Source organism: Prionailurus viverrinus, chromosome A2 (genome assembly GCF_022837055.1).
Source record: "Prionailurus viverrinus isolate Anna chromosome A2, UM_Priviv_1.0, whole genome shotgun sequence".
Taxonomy (NCBI): domain Eukaryota; kingdom Metazoa; phylum Chordata; class Mammalia; order Carnivora; family Felidae; genus Prionailurus; species Prionailurus viverrinus.
Genome location: NC_062562.1, coordinates 56,429,452 through 56,444,323, shown reverse-complemented (window position 1 = coordinate 56,444,323; position 14,872 = coordinate 56,429,452). Strand labels below are relative to the sequence as shown.

Sequence of the window (14,872 nt, the reverse complement as noted above, 5' to 3'; positions counted from 1 at the left end):
CCTGCCCCTTCAGCCATTTTCACATCATGTCTGTCTCCTTCATTTCTCCCCACCTCCCCCTGAAAATAAAAATGTGGCGGGAAGGTCTGCAGGACTGAGCAGGGCAGAGTTCCTGCACAGGGTATTTTTTGCAAGCTTCAGAGCCTGGGTTTCCGCCTAAGCATGGTGAGGAGTGGTGAGCTCAAGGCTGATCCCACCAGTCCTTCCGGCAGGACCCTGGAGGATTCTGTGAAAACTGGAAGGTTGGAGGGTCTGGGAAACAGGGGAGGGGCTTCCTGGCAGGGGAACAGATGATTATGGACGGGTGGACCTTGAAGGTGTGGGTGTTCCAGAGGGTCTGGGCTCATCACTGACGTTTGAGCAGGGGGAGTGACCTCATAAGAGCCCTTCCAGCAAGCCCATTTGGTGGTGGGGGACTGTGGGGACTAGAAGCTGGCATGGGAGTAAGCCAGGGCAGTGCTGGGTGGGGCACTGAGCCGGGTGTGGGGGTAGCAGAGGGGGTAGGAGGGCAGCATGGAGTTGGTAGAAGTTGGCATAGGGATGCTGAGAGCCAATTGCTCCCTTATTTCTAGGCAAAGCCTCAAGCGTGAAATGGGTACCATCAACGGAAGCAAGGGAGGCCTGGGGGTCATTTGACCAGTGTTTATAACATTTTGGGGTTTGGGGAGGGGGGAAAGAGTGGGATGGCTGCCATTTTTTTGGCCACCAGGTGGGTTGAGGGCTGCCCCTGCGAGGGAGCCTTCCCAGTCCTCAGCCAGCACCAGCCCAGTCCTTGCTGCTCCGTTATATTCTAATAATGTGCACCAAGCACTCTTTACTAACGCAGGGTATCACGGTTGGTGTCTGGTCTTCTTTGTGGTGTTTTCTCGCCTTCGTGTATGTTGGGGACACATTTTTAGCACTAGCCTGGGCACTGACAAATAAAACTCAAGATGGTATTGTTAGAGGCTGTATATTTTACCAAAGGTGACAGTGGAAAGAAAGATAAAGATGAAAAAGGAAGGGAGGGAGGAACTAAGGAAGAGGGAAGATGGCATTTGTCTCTCTAACCACTGGGAGGAGTTCTGATCCACGCTGTGTGGGGGTTACAGTGCATGCTTCAGCATGTTAGCTAGGCTGGTGCCCCCCATGTGGCAACGGCATAGTTAAAACTCAGCATTCCCCCTGCCCCCCCACCCCAGCTGTAAGAATGTTAAATTCTTGACCTATTTTTTATTTTTTATTTTTAAAATTTTTTTTTTCAACGTTTATTTATTTTTGGGACAGAGAGAGACAGAGCATGAACGGGGGAGGGGCAGAGAGAGAGGGAGACACAGTATCGGAAACAGGCTCCAGGCTCTGAGCCATCAGCCAAGAGCCCGACGCGGGGCTCGAACTCACGGACCGCAAGATCGTGACCTGGCTGAAGTCGGACGCTTAACCGACTGCGCCACCCAGGCGCCCCTTGACCTATTTTTTAAAATTTGGGATGTGCATCATTTCACATTTGGGGCATTAAGTGAGACATCATAAAACATTTCTAAATTTGAATTGCTCTGTTTCAAATGTGCATAATTCAACTTCAAATAAAATGGCACCGGGCTACTTAGAAACTTCCCACCAAAAAAGAGGAAATGCGGATATTTTTTAAACAGTTTTATTGAGGTGTAACTTAACACACAATCTTCCCCACCCATGGTAAGTGTAGTTTAAGGACTTTAATACATTTCCTGAGTCATGCAGCCCTCATCGCAACAGTCTAGTTTTAGAACCTTTCCATCACCCCACCAAAGCAAGTGGTGGCTGGGCCTTCTGGCAAAATCCATAGCAAGACCAACATGCCCCCACCCTATCCCAAACCAATTCCAGGCAAGGCAAATGAAAAGGCCAGTTCAGTTCATCGGCCACTCGTCCACCCCACCCTGCAACTGTTGACATTCTTCCTTCCTCTCCCGGTGCTTCCAGCAGCTAAGCCTTGGCTCAATCCAGCTCCTGGGCTCACCTTTCCCTTCCCTGTCTCCACCAGTGGCTGTGAGTAGCCACTCTGGGCTGGAGCAGATGTTATTTTCTAGAGTTCTAAGCTTTGACATGCCCCAGTTTCCCAGAGCCAACCCCAGCATGTGGAAGCCCTCCATCCCATATCCTTCTGTCTCCTTCCACCTCGGGATGGAGGCTATTTCCTGCCACTCCAGTCTGATGTAATAAAGCTGGGCTCCCAGAATTGCTTTTCCATGGCACTTTGGGGGTTCCTGTCTGGCACTGTTGGGTATTTACCATGGGAGTAGAGTTCACACTGTTCCGGAACAAATTGCTCCTCCACCATCTCCATGGGTCTGCCTTTGCCTCCTCATCCAGTCTCTTCCCCACTTGGCCAGTAAAGCTGGTCAGGGATCCTCAAGGTACTGGCCCTGGTGGACTTGCCCTCTGTGGTCTCCTTAAGCCATGGGAAAGCCCTCTTTCCTTTTCTACTGGGGAGGGTATGGATTTTTGTCTGCTTTGTGCACTGATAGGAACAAAGGCCCTAGAACAGTACCTGAACCATGGTAGGCATTAACCAAATTTATTGAACTAAGTAGAATTGGAGGGCAAGAGTGTTCTCAGTTCCCTCCCATCTTGGTGGTCGGGAAGCCCTTTGGGGGGATAGGTCCCATTTGATCTATTTTAAGCTTATAGACATTTGGGTTCCATTTCTCCAAGGACCCCTGGTTTATGGACCATCTTGACAGGAGCTGATCTGCCCTTCCATAGAGCTCCCCACAAACCTCCCATGTTCCTCTGCTCAGGCCAAGTGTTTGGTTCTTTTTGGCTGGGTCAGGCCCAAAGATCCTACCGTTGCCTGGAGCCTGTTCCTGACTGCTTATGCGAGCTGGCTGACCAGCGGGACGGCGGGGGGCGTGACGAGTGCTGGGGGCGGTGCTGCGGGCGGAGTTAGGTTGTGGGAAGGCTTAGGGGCGGTGCTGAGGGGGTTCGTCCACCCGCCTAGGGCCGCGGCGAGCGCGCAGTCGGGTTGGGGGCGGGGCCGACAGCGATGCTGGGGACGGAGTCTGGCTGGGGGCGCGGCCAAGAACGGCGCTGCGGGCGGAGTCTGGCCGGGGCGGGGCTGAGAGCGGAGTCTAATCGGGGGTGTGGCTGAGGGCGGAGTCTGTCCTGCAAAGTGCTGAGGTTGGAGTTGGGGCGGGGGGGGCCCGATGTGCTGAGGCTAGAGTCGGGCCGGGGCCGTGCGGGGGGCGGAGCCTGGCCGCGGCAGGGCTGAGGCCGGACCTGAGGGCCGGACTGGCCGGGAGCTAGCAGAGGGCCGGCCGCGAGCTTTGCGGAGGAGGGACCGGGCGAGTCCCGGGCGGAGCCTAGGCCGGTGGGCTCCGGCCCGACCGGGGGCGGGGCGGAAGGGCGGAGGGGCGGGGCCGGGGCGGGCCCGGGTTGGGGCCGGCAGTCGGCGGCGCCCCTTCTTCAGGTGTTGCGGTGGTTCCACGTCGCCTGGCGGTCCGTAGCTTCCGTGAGCCCGGGCTGCCCCCAGCGTCCGGAGCGCCGGCCCTTCGGCTCCCGCGCGGCCATGGCGGGGCCGGGCCCGGGCCAGGGGGACCCGGACGAGCAGTACGATTTCCTGTTCAAGCTGGTGCTGGTGGGCGACGCGAGCGTGGGCAAGACGTGCGTGGTGCAGCGCTTCAAGACGGGCGCCTTCTCCGAGCGTCAGGGCAGCACCATCGGCGTCGACTTCACCATGAAGACGCTGGAGGTCCAGGGCAAGCGGGTCAAGGTGGGAGGCCCGGCCTGGGGTCGCCGCGCGGGGGTGGTTTGGCCTTCTCTGACTGCGGCGCGGCCGGGGCAACGACGGGCACTGGGGGTCGACCAGGGACCCCGGAAGGCGCGCTCCCCCAGCGGGGGCAGGGGCTGGTTCAACCCCAGACCGCAGCGAGCGCCCCGGATTGTTCTGAGGTTCTGACAAACCCCTTTCATTTCCCCTTACCCTTCCTCCTGTAGTAGCAGGCCTGGGCCTTAGGGTCTAGGTCAGGTTCAGTCCTCAGAGCGCCGGCCTTGGGGTGTGTGTGTGCGGGTGTGGGTGTGTGTGTTTGGGGATAGTGTGGGGGAGGAGTCCCTGCCCTCCCGAGCTCACACCCTGGGGGCACTTTGCTCCAAAATAACTTCGCCGGTGGAAGGCAGCAGAGCGCCTCGGAGTGCGGGGTATAGAAGGGCCCATGGTTGGCCTGACCCTTCCCCACCGCGATCGAAGGCCCTAGCTCGGCCCCGGGCTGGGAGAACCCGGCCAGAAAACTACCCCTTCCCCCCTCCCTCCACGACTAGAAAGGATCAGGAAGTAGTTGCTTCTAGGACCGGAGGGCCAAAACTTTTTGTCAGAATTTCCGGCCTGGCCACGCCTCCCTGCAGTCTCTTTGTGGACCTGGTGGTGGAACTTTACTCGACTAGGGCCAGCACTGGGTCCCCTCCCCCATCTGGAGTTTGATAGAAACTGAAAAGTTCACAGATACCGGAAGGTGGGGGAGAGGACCAAACTTTGGCAATGGCTCTGAATAGAAACAGCAGGATGTAGTTGCCACAATGTCCTGGCGGTGGTTTGATAAATAATATTTGTGATTAATGAATCAGAGTTTTCTTAACCTGGGTGCCAGCTCTCCCTAATAGAGTTAGGAGATCGTGGCCAGGACAGAGCATTGTTTTTGCCCAGTAACTTTACTTAACTGAGCTGTGCAGAAATCTTTTCCATTCTTTCATGGTTTTGAATTCACATGATCTCCAGGACGGCTCTTAAGAGCACCGGGCAGGGGCGGCACAGGGCAAGTGTTTTCTCCTGTTATCTCTGTGTTTTCTAGAAGATGAGCCAGAGTACTGAAGTCCCTTGAGGCCTGATGCTCTGGTGCTTTGCGTCCCTGGGCCGCTGGAGCCCTGCTCATGTTTGCCTTTTGCCAGGGTACTTCGCTCTTTGTTTCTGCAGAATTGGGATAATTTGTGGGTGTTGCCTACCTCCTGTCTCTCCGTGGAGAAAAAGTAAGCCAACAAACTTTACATGACCGCAGTGCCCCTAGAATGGATGTGCCAGAGGAAGCAGAAACTCCCTACCTGAAGCGTTTGTTGTTTGTTTGTGTGTGGTGGTTGTTTTTAAACAGTCTTTTCGGTTTCTGTGTGTTTTGGTTTCTTTCGGAGAGCAGCAAAAAGGAGCAGCGTGTGGCAGGCAGCTTTGAGTCATTATTTGGGACCACCCCTTTGGAGCAGATGGTGAGGGAAAGGGCTGTAGGATGGGTGGGGTGTGTCTCTGGATGAGTCTGTGCCCTGTGATGATGCCAGCAGCCACAGGGAAAGCGGAGTGCCTAAAATATAGGCATAAATAGCCGTGGTGTTCCTGTGAGCTGTCGGCCTTCTCCTGCACCCAAGTGTTTGTGGTGACTGGGTGCTGACGGTGGTCAAGGAGGGGGCAGGGTGTTCCTGTTTACCTGGTGTGATAACAGCCTGTGCCCCGGTGGAGCCCAGGGTGTACTGTGTACCCGGGCACAGGTTATGCAATGCAGCGCAGGCAGTTTGTGATTTCTTTTCCTTATGGTCACCCCCGCATTCAGAGCAGTATGGGGATGGTAAAACCCCTCGGTAGTTACGACGGCTGCCCTTCTTGAGAGTCTGTTGTGTGCCAGCTGTTTTACAGCTGTGTGTGTGTGTGTGTGTGTGTGTTTAATGTTTATTTATTTTGAGAGGGGGAGGGGGCAGCGAGAGAGGGAGAGAGAATCTCAAGCAGGCTTTGCGCTGTTAGCGCAGAGCCTGACGTGGGGTTCCATCTCACGACTGTGAGATCCTGACCTGAGCCAAAATCAAGAGTCAGATGCTTGACTGCCTGAGCCACCCAGGCACCCCTACAGATGTGTCCTTATTAACCCTGTCTGGCATAGGACAGGCTTGCCCCAGGGCACACAGCAGGTAATGGTAGCAGTGGGCATTTTCTTCCACTGTTTCCGTCTCCACAGCACTGAGGTCTTTCCCCTTACACCAGACTGCTTCTTAGAATCTGATTGTTGGGAGTGGGAAAGTCTTTGGCAATTATTTATCTCTTCATTTTGTAGTCAGAGAAACCTGAGGCCCAGGATGCTAAAGAGGCTTTGAATTAAAACCGAGCAAAAAAACCACAAAAAACACAAAAAACTGTGAGCAGCAATGGGTGGGGGACTTTTGGGGTTCCACTGACTCAGAAGGAGCAAGTCACTTTTGCTTTCTGAGTCTGTTTCCTCATCCATAAAACACCTCAGAGGTGTCTTTTTTTTCCCCCCCTCAAAAAACCCACTAGGTTTATTAAAGTTTAATTTATGCTCCTTAAACATTTCCCATTTTAGGTGTGCTGTTCTGTGAATTTTGACAAACGTATACAGTCCCATAATCACCCCCACAATCACAATATAGAATACTTCCAGCGACCCAGAAAGTTCCCTTGTGTCCCTTTGTGTCAGTGTCCTCCCTTCACCCCAGCCCCTGGCAATCACCGATCTGTTTTCTGTCCCTATAGTTTCAGCAATGTGATTTTAACTGGAACCTTTGGTGAGCCAGATTTTATTGTTATTGTTCCTGCAGAAAGTGTGTCCGTATCAGGGATTTAGTTTAAAACCTTTCCAGGGGCTGTTGGGGTTCCAACAAGCATCCAACATGATCTCCCAAACCTCCTCTCCATGTGCCACAGGCTTTTGTTAGAGCTCCAACAACCCAGAGATAGATCACCCGGTGTTTTTCCAGCCCCTCTGAACGCCAGTGCTAGGCAGGGCGGGTGGGGTGGGGTACTGCTGCAGGGGTGAAGGGGGAAGGCCAAGGGGCTACAGGTTCTGGGTTCTCACCCAGCCAGAGTAATACTCCTTTTATCCACTTCTGTATTGAGGGTCCACTTGTTTCTATTTGACTGAAAAGTTCTGCTAAAAACTGTTTGAAATGTCACAGATCTAATCAAACTTCCTTATTTCTATAGTCACTTCCTGTTGCAACCACAATAACATCCAGACTCCTTACCTGAGGAGTGGGCCCCCGTCTACCTGGGCTGATTTCATGTCCCTCCCTCTGTCCCTCACTTGCTGCTGTCTAGCCTCGCTAGCCCTTTCTGCCTTGGGGTCTTTGTATCTGTCCCCCAGCCTATCATACCGTGTTCCTATATCCCCCTGCTGCTTCATTATTTGGCTCCCACTGCAAATGCCTTCTCTTCAGAGAGAGGCCTTCCCTGACCTTCTAGACCCTCTCTGCCATTACAGTATAAGTTCATAGCACTTATTAGGACTTGAAATTACTCGTTTGTTGGTCCCCTCCTGTACGATGTGTATCAGCTCCTTGAAAGCGCAGGGATCTAGTCTGCCTTATGGGCCTATGAGTCCCTAGCACATTGTTAAGACACATGATGTGCAGTACATGTTTGTGCATTGATTTTTATTAATAGAGGGGAAGCTGAGGCCAAAATAAATGAAGTGACCAGCATGCCCAAGGCTACACACAAGTCGGTGGCAAAACCAGGACTTGAGCCCAGGGTCTGCCTGGGTCCCAAGCCTAGTACTTGTTTTCATACTCAACACCTCCCTGCCTCCCCCGCCCGCCCCCCATCTGAGTCCCTCTGAGTTCATAATAATGACCCTCAGAGTCTGCAAGTTAATGAATCTAGTAAAAATGCAGTTGCAGCCACCGCACTTTGAGACAAGAATGTGGACTTGGGCATTTCATAGATATTTCAGGAATAAGGGTTGAAGCCTCAGTGAGTTCCAGCATGTTTGTCCACTAACAGAACATCTAGCCAGCCTTGAACAGCCCACATAGCCTGCTGTGCTGGTTAGGAAGGCACCTTATGGGGTGACAGGTTCCTGTGCCCAACCTCATGGGGATTCCTGAGGCTCTGGCTATGCAGGTTGAACTTCAAGAGTGAACCTGGGGGGCGCCATCTTGCACACCGTGCAGTCTCTGAAAGAGAGCACTGGCTTAGGAGTCTGAAGGTCTGAATCTTCCATCCAGCTCTGGCACAACCGTGGCGAATTCCTTTTCCCTTCTTGGAGCCCATGGTTTGCTTCCTCATTTTTGAGTTGGGACTAATGATCTTTGCCTGCTTCTTAGGGCTGTTGGAAAACTATGGATGTACTTAAAATAGTGTAAAAATTCCCCTTACATATTTTTGAATGGATGATCCATCCACGTGGTCCAGAATTTCAAAATTTCGAAGACATAAAAGGGCATACAGTTAAAAAAAAAATCTCCCTTTGACCCCCAACTCCGCAGTGCCCTCTAAGAAGAGACAACCAGTGTTACTCATTTCTGGTCTATCCTGAAAGTGGCATTGCGGATAAAATCAGGGAATTGCAAATATGAGGACTTACATTATTATTGCTGTTGTTACCATTTTTCCTCCTCAGAGCAGACAGGTGATTTCTTAACTCGCCCCTCCTCCACCCCTCACTCCCCACCCCGCCCCCCTCACTGTCCCCCAGGAAATCTCAGCCGGTTCTAAATCCTTAAAACATTCTGACCGCTCCTCTACTCTCTCTTATCTGGGACAATACAAAGGCCTGTTATGTAAACTCGTTTTGCAGATCGCTGGGGACACAGGCCTCAAGTCCACACACAGAGGTTAGCCTTGTCGAATTGTACCCCCTTTATTCAGCTCTCTGTCGGGTTCACTCTCCCCTTGTTGGGGAGGTTGCCAGATCTCTCCTTCACAGAGGTAAAGTTTATGCCCTTGGGCCTGGGCCTCCAGATTTCAGGACCTTGGGCCTTGGCTCTCAAGCTTCCCCGGGCCCTACAAGTAATCTTTGTTTTTGTAGCCTGGCACTTTCAAAAGAGGGGGCAGGGGCAGGGAAATAGGCATTGCCTTCTTTTAAAGTTTGCATCCTCGGTCCTTCCAATCGGGATTTTGCGGTTCGGACCAGGTGCTTTTCCTACTTGGATCATATTGGTTGGACTTTTTCAGTTTTGATCAGAAATAGCAAAAGGACTGTTAGATAAGAAAGAAGTACTGGGTCGTGCTGGTTGTCCGAGGAAATCTGTTCTTGATGCCAATGACAGCTATCCCTGTTGCAAAATAAACCTTGCCTCCTGAGGTTTCTGACCCTCCTGAGGCAGCACGTGTAGCGGAAAGACCGTGGAACGAGCTCCAGGAGCAGACCCACGCTGCTCCTTAAGATTTACCACCCGGGGGCGCCTGGGTGGCGCAGTCAGTTAAGCGTCCGACTTCAGCCAGGTCACGATCTCGCGGTCCGGGAGTTCGAGCCCCGCGTCAGGCTCTGGGCTGATGGCTCAGAGCCTGGAGCCTGTTTCCGATTCTGTGTCTCCCTCTCTCTCTGCCCCTCCCCCGTTCATGCTCTGTCTCTCTCTGTCCCAAAAATAAATAAACGTTGAAAAAAAAAATTAAAAAAAAAAAAAAAGATTTACCACCTTAAAATCTTGGCTTTGCCACGTAGCCCTTTAGGCGTGTGATGGCACCTCCTCTTACCGGCTTCACCCTCAAACCCTGCAAACCCCTTTGCTTTAGGGACCTGGCCCATTGCAGATCATCAGTAAATGGGTGCTGACGTTGGTATGGAAATCACCTGGGAGAGAGAGAGAGCGAGTGATGTGGCGAGTCAGGAAGCTTGGGTGCGCAGTGGACCTTACACAAGTCATTTCACTGATCTGTTACCCTGTCAGTGAATGCAGGAAGGATCCCTGTCTTACCTACCCATATGGGGTTTCCCCGTGGCCACCCTGTGAGAGAGACCCTCATCTTACAGAGCAGGACATGGAGGCCTGCGGGTGACAGATCTGAACAGAACTGAGCCTTCTGGCTCCCGGTGCTTCTGCTCACTGTTGGCCATGCCCTCCCCCGCCCCCCCCCGCCCGGTAGTATCCGCACCAACACCACACACACGCAGAAAGGTTGGGGAGGAATGAGTTCTGGGCTGTCATATATCACTTGCATTTCACACTCTTTGTGTGTTTTGATTAGCAGTACCAAAGCAGCATCCTGATGCCAGGTGCTTGTTACACAAATCCTTGTTAATTCAGATGAATTGGGTGAAGTGGTGCATTTGGCTGGCACAAACAAAAGAAAAAGCCCATCTTCTAGAATGGCTTACAAAATGCTGTCCTGTTGAACACATAGCGACAGAACCCAAGCAAGGACTGTGAGAGGATCCCTCCAGCCCGCTGGGAGGGATTAGTAAGTGAAGACCATTTCTCATTAGCAGCTCCTGTATATACACCACGACACTCATGGACTTCTCTGATCTGACTTGCTCCACTGTGCCTCGTAAGCCTCTGTTTCCCAGATTGGAAAGAGGCGAATTTAACCCGAGATGAGGTGTGTGAGCATCGGCGGTTCTTAGAGGTTTTCTCACCTATTCGTCAACGTTTGAGGTGACACCATCCCAAATTTGGAGCGTGACTAAGGAGCGATGTGCCTGATTTGTAAAAAATAGCAACCCCAGAACCTGATGTGTCCACGGGTGCTGCGCCTTTCAAAAGAGTCTCCTTGAAAAATTGTACACGTATTTCCCAGATGTTTAACCAGCTGTGATGATCCTTATTCAAATTCTTCAGAATGTACAGATCTTTTTTTTTTTTTAATTTTTTTTTTCAACGTTTATTTATTTTTGGGACAGAGAGAGACAGAGCATGAGCAGGGGAGGGGCAGAGAGAGAGGGAGACACAGAATCAGAAACAGGCTCCAGGCTCTGAGCCATCAGCCCAGAGCCTGACGCGGGGCTCGAACTCACGGACCGCGAGATCGTGACCTGGCTGAAGTCGGATGCTTAACCGACTGCGCCACCCAGGCGCCTCCAGATCTTTTTTTTTAAAGTTTATTTATTTATTTTGAGAGAGAGAGAGAACAAGTGAGAGAGGGAGAGAGAGAGAATCCCAGTCTCCTCACTGCCAGCACAGAGCCTGATGTGGGGCTCAAACTCATGAACCATGAGATCATGGCCTGAGCCGAAATCAAAGAGTGGGACGCTTAACCGACTGAGCCACCAGGCACCCTGCAGCTCTTACTTTTGGCAGGACTTTCAGGGATGTATTTGAACACCTGCCATAGTGTTAAGCAGTTCTTCGGTCCAAAACGAGGTCTGAGTATAAAATCGCAAATCTGGTGTATGGCAGACCAGGGGGCTTGCCCAAGTGCCCTGATGGCAACTGCAGTGTGTGTTGGGCAGTGACAGGTCATTGGAGTGTGTCCCGTCTTGAGGCAACTGCTTTTTAAAGGGATGCCATTCATCCTTTTTTTTTTTTTTTTTAAAGTTTATTTATTTTGAGAGAGAGCACGTGCACATGAGCCGGGGAGAGGCAGAGAGAGAGAATCCCGAGCCCGATGCAAGGCTCTATCCCACAAATTGTGGGATCTTGAGCGGAGTCGAAATCAAGAATCAGACGCTTAGCCAACTGAGCCACCCAGGTGTCCCGGGGATGCTGTGCATCTTGATGTGAGAGGCACACAGCTGATGGTTAGTGGGTTACGGTAGCTGGTGGTGAGGATGTTGGACCATTTCACTGAAAAAAATGTTTCTTATAATTTCAAGCCAGGTAATCCCCACTCCTGCCATTTTCATGTCTGAGAAGGGTAAAAATCCAATAGTTTTTAAAATTAAAAATATTCCGTTTACATTTTCTAATGAAAAACTTTGATTTTTTTAAATTTATTTAACTTGTTTTTTTATTCTTGGGTTTTAACTCTCTAATGGATACACAAACAGTAGGTGATTTCGTGATGAAAAGGTGGATCAAAGCCATCAGAATAAACTTCAGTTCGCTAGCTCTGAATTGTGCATACCTGCCATGTTTACGTGATAGATGAATTACATAGAAAAAGATCAATTTTATAAAATACATGAACATTCTTTGAAATACATAGAAAATTGTCTATTTTATTATTGAAACCACAAGGTAAATTAAATACCTCTGTGTGCACTCTGACTCTAGGGTTTTCTTTGGCTTATTTTCCCCAGAATAAGCCCTTGATACGTGCTGACTGAATGAACGAGCAAGTAGTGAGAGGGAGGGAAGGGTAGAGAAGGAGGGAGAAGGGAGAGACTTCTAAGCGGGAAAGGGTGACGGTGGGGCTCTGCTTGAAGAGTGGGGTTCACGCATCAGCTGAAGGGCTCCTGGCCAGGGAGGCGAGTTAAATGGCTGATGAGAGCAGGAGACCTTACGGGGAACTCCGTGTTTTGTTTTGTTTGATTTTATGACTTTTGAGAAATAGTACCACCACAGCACAAGTTGATGGGGAAAGTTTTATAGACTAGTTTGCTAAAAGGCCTGATCTCTTGGGACACCTTGGTGGCTCAGTCGGTTGGGCGTCCGACTTCGGCTCAGGTCATGATCTCGCAGTTCGTGAGTTCGAGTCCTGCGTCGGGCTCTGTGCTGACAGTACGGAGCCTGGAGCCTGCTTCAGATTCTCTCTCTCTCTCTCTCTCTCTCTCTCTCTCTCTCTCTCCCTCTCTCCCTCTCTCCCTCTCTCCCTCTCCCTCCCCACCCCCCACTTGTACTCTGTCTCTCAAAAATAAATAAACACTAAAAAAAGTTAGATCTCTTAAAACTTAATTGGCAAAGTTGGGCTAATTTGATGCAAAATGGTCACATAGTTGGTACTTTCAAGCCTAACATGAAAAACTCATTAAGTATTAAAAGGACTCCAAGCTATAGAATTCCCACTAGATTCTTCTTTTTACCAGTCAGTGTTTCCCCTGCCTTTGAGCAGGAGCGTGGTTAATGGATGGAAGGCCGTGGCTATTAAGATGCTTTGGGGCAGTTTGCTCTGCGCGTGTGCACATGTGTGTAAACATCACAGATTGTTATTTTGCTTTACATGAGTTGGCCTTACTGGACTAGCTTGTCTAAAGTAGCGTTCTACCAAGTTCCTTTAAAAAAAAAAATCCTTATTGGGGTGCCTGGGTGGCTCTGTCAGTTCAGCCTCTGACTCTTGATTTCAGCTCAGGTCTTGATCTCAGGGTCGTGAGTTCAAGCCCTGCGTTGGCCTCCACCCTGGGTGTGGAGTCTACTTAAAAAAAAAAAAATTCTTGGGGGGAACCTGGGTGGCTCAGTCGGTTAAGCGTCTGACTTCGGCTCAGGTCATGATCTCACAGTTCCTGAGTTTGAGCCCTACAGCTGTGCTGACAGCTCGGAGCCTGGAGCCTGATTCTGTGTCTACTTCTCTCTCCACCCCTCCCCTGCTTACACTCTGTCTCTCTTTCTCTCAAAAATAAATAAACATTAAAAAAAAATCTTGGGGTGCCTGGGTGGCTCAGTTGGTTAAGCGTCTGACTCTCTGGTTCAGCTCAGGTCACAATCTCACGGTTTCATGAGTTCGAGCCCTGCATCGGGCTCTTTGCTGACAGCGCAGAGCCTGCTTGAGATTCTCTTTCTCCCTTTCTCTCTCTGCCCCTCCTCTGCTCACATTGTCTCTGTCTCTCTCAAAATAAATAAATAAACTTAAAAAAAAATTGAAAAAAGTCTTTACTGAGATACAATCCATATCCTGTAGAACTTCCGCATTGAAAGTGTTCAGTTCAGGGTGGTGATGGCATGTACTCACAGAGTTGTATAACTGTCAGCACACTTAATTGCCAGGTATTTTCATCGCCCCAAGAGACACCTTCTACCTGTTAGCAGTCGCTCTTGTTGCTGCCTCCCCATGCCCCTGGCAACCACCTGTCTACTTTCTGTCTCTATAGATTGCCTGTTCTGGACATTCTGTGTAAGTGGAACTCACAATGTGGTGGGTATTCCCGCATCTAGCTTCTTTCGCTGAGCATAACGTTTTCGCGGTCTGCGTTCCTTTGTATGCTTTACTTGCCTTACTTTTTTTTTTCTTCCTACCACTTACCACCACCCCACATCACACGCTTTCTTGTTCGTTCCCAAGCCCTGGAGGGAAGGTGAGCTCTGCTGTGTCTCTATTCCACTGCCCCCTCTCTGTTGTTGAACGAACTGGATGAAGCCTTCTGCCCTCACTGTTCAGTGACTGCCTTTTTCCACGTCATGAAGTACGTCTTTGCCTTTGGCGGATCCAATATTTGTCTGTCTCCCATGCTACCCTCTAGTAATTGGGAAATCCATATACCCTATTTCTACTTATCTTGTTAAATGTTAAATGCGTATTCAAACTTATATTTTTCTACCTGCGGTCTAGAATCAGCATTTATTTCTTTGACCCTAAGAGTACAAGAACCTGGCACATTCTCCCTGTGTGTTTATTGCCTCCTCATCCCCAATTTCCATGTTGAAATCATCTAAAACTTGCGTGTCAGATCATTGTTGATTTTTTTTTTTTTTGGCATTATGCATTAGATAGAAACAGTATGAAAATTCCTATACTTCTGAAGGCCTAAGGAATTTTTTTAAAATGTCTCTCATAAGCTCCTTCTTGTCGTTTTCCCTGTTCTCTCCTCCAGAGCTTGCATGGGACAGGAGCTGGAACTTAGGGTCTCTTCTCCACATCGCTTGCCTTCTCCTCCACCTTAACTGCGTTGTGTTCTGTTGTGCTGTATTCTGGACAAAACCTGGGCTCCACCTTCTGGCACAACGATTTCCTTTTGAGCTGTATCTGTTCTGATCATTCATCGCTCGGTTTCTTTATTTTGATAAATACGATTTTCGTTCCCAAGATCTCTAGCTGGTTTTTTTCATATCCGTAATACCTTCATTCTGAGGTTGTTATTAATACTCTCATTTTCCCTGACTTTTTACTGTGACAACTTTCAAGCATAACAGAAAGGGTGAAAGAACACAGTAAACCGTGAAACTGTCCTCCGCCTGGATTCAGCCACTGTTCGTATTTTGCTGTGTGCCTTATCTTTCTGTATATGTAATATAATTTTTTTTTAGTTTATTTATCTATTTGGAGAGAGGGCGAGCGCACCAGCAGGGGGAAGGGCAGAGACAAAGAGAGGGAGAGAGAATCCCAAGCAGGCTC

The 14,872-nt window shown here is 50.2% G+C and overlaps 1 protein-coding gene across 2 annotated transcripts in view; it reads left to right on the top strand.

Annotated features, from left to right (window-relative positions):
• Nucleotides 1-3,370: 3,370 nt before the first annotated feature.
• The window catches only part of RAB43 (RAB43, member RAS oncogene family), a 30,717-nt gene continuing 19,215 nt past the window's right edge, over nucleotides 3,371-14,872 (top strand). Inside the window, exon 1 of one of the 2 annotated variants that reach the window (XM_047850681.1) lies at nucleotides 3,371-3,733. In XM_047850681.1, coding sequence (XP_047706637.1) covers nucleotides 3,530-3,733 — 204 coding nt within the window. In that variant the 5' untranslated portion in view covers nucleotides 3,371-3,529. The remainder of the gene's footprint in view (nucleotides 3,734-14,872) is intronic. The other variant, XM_047850680.1, reaches the window with a different exon arrangement.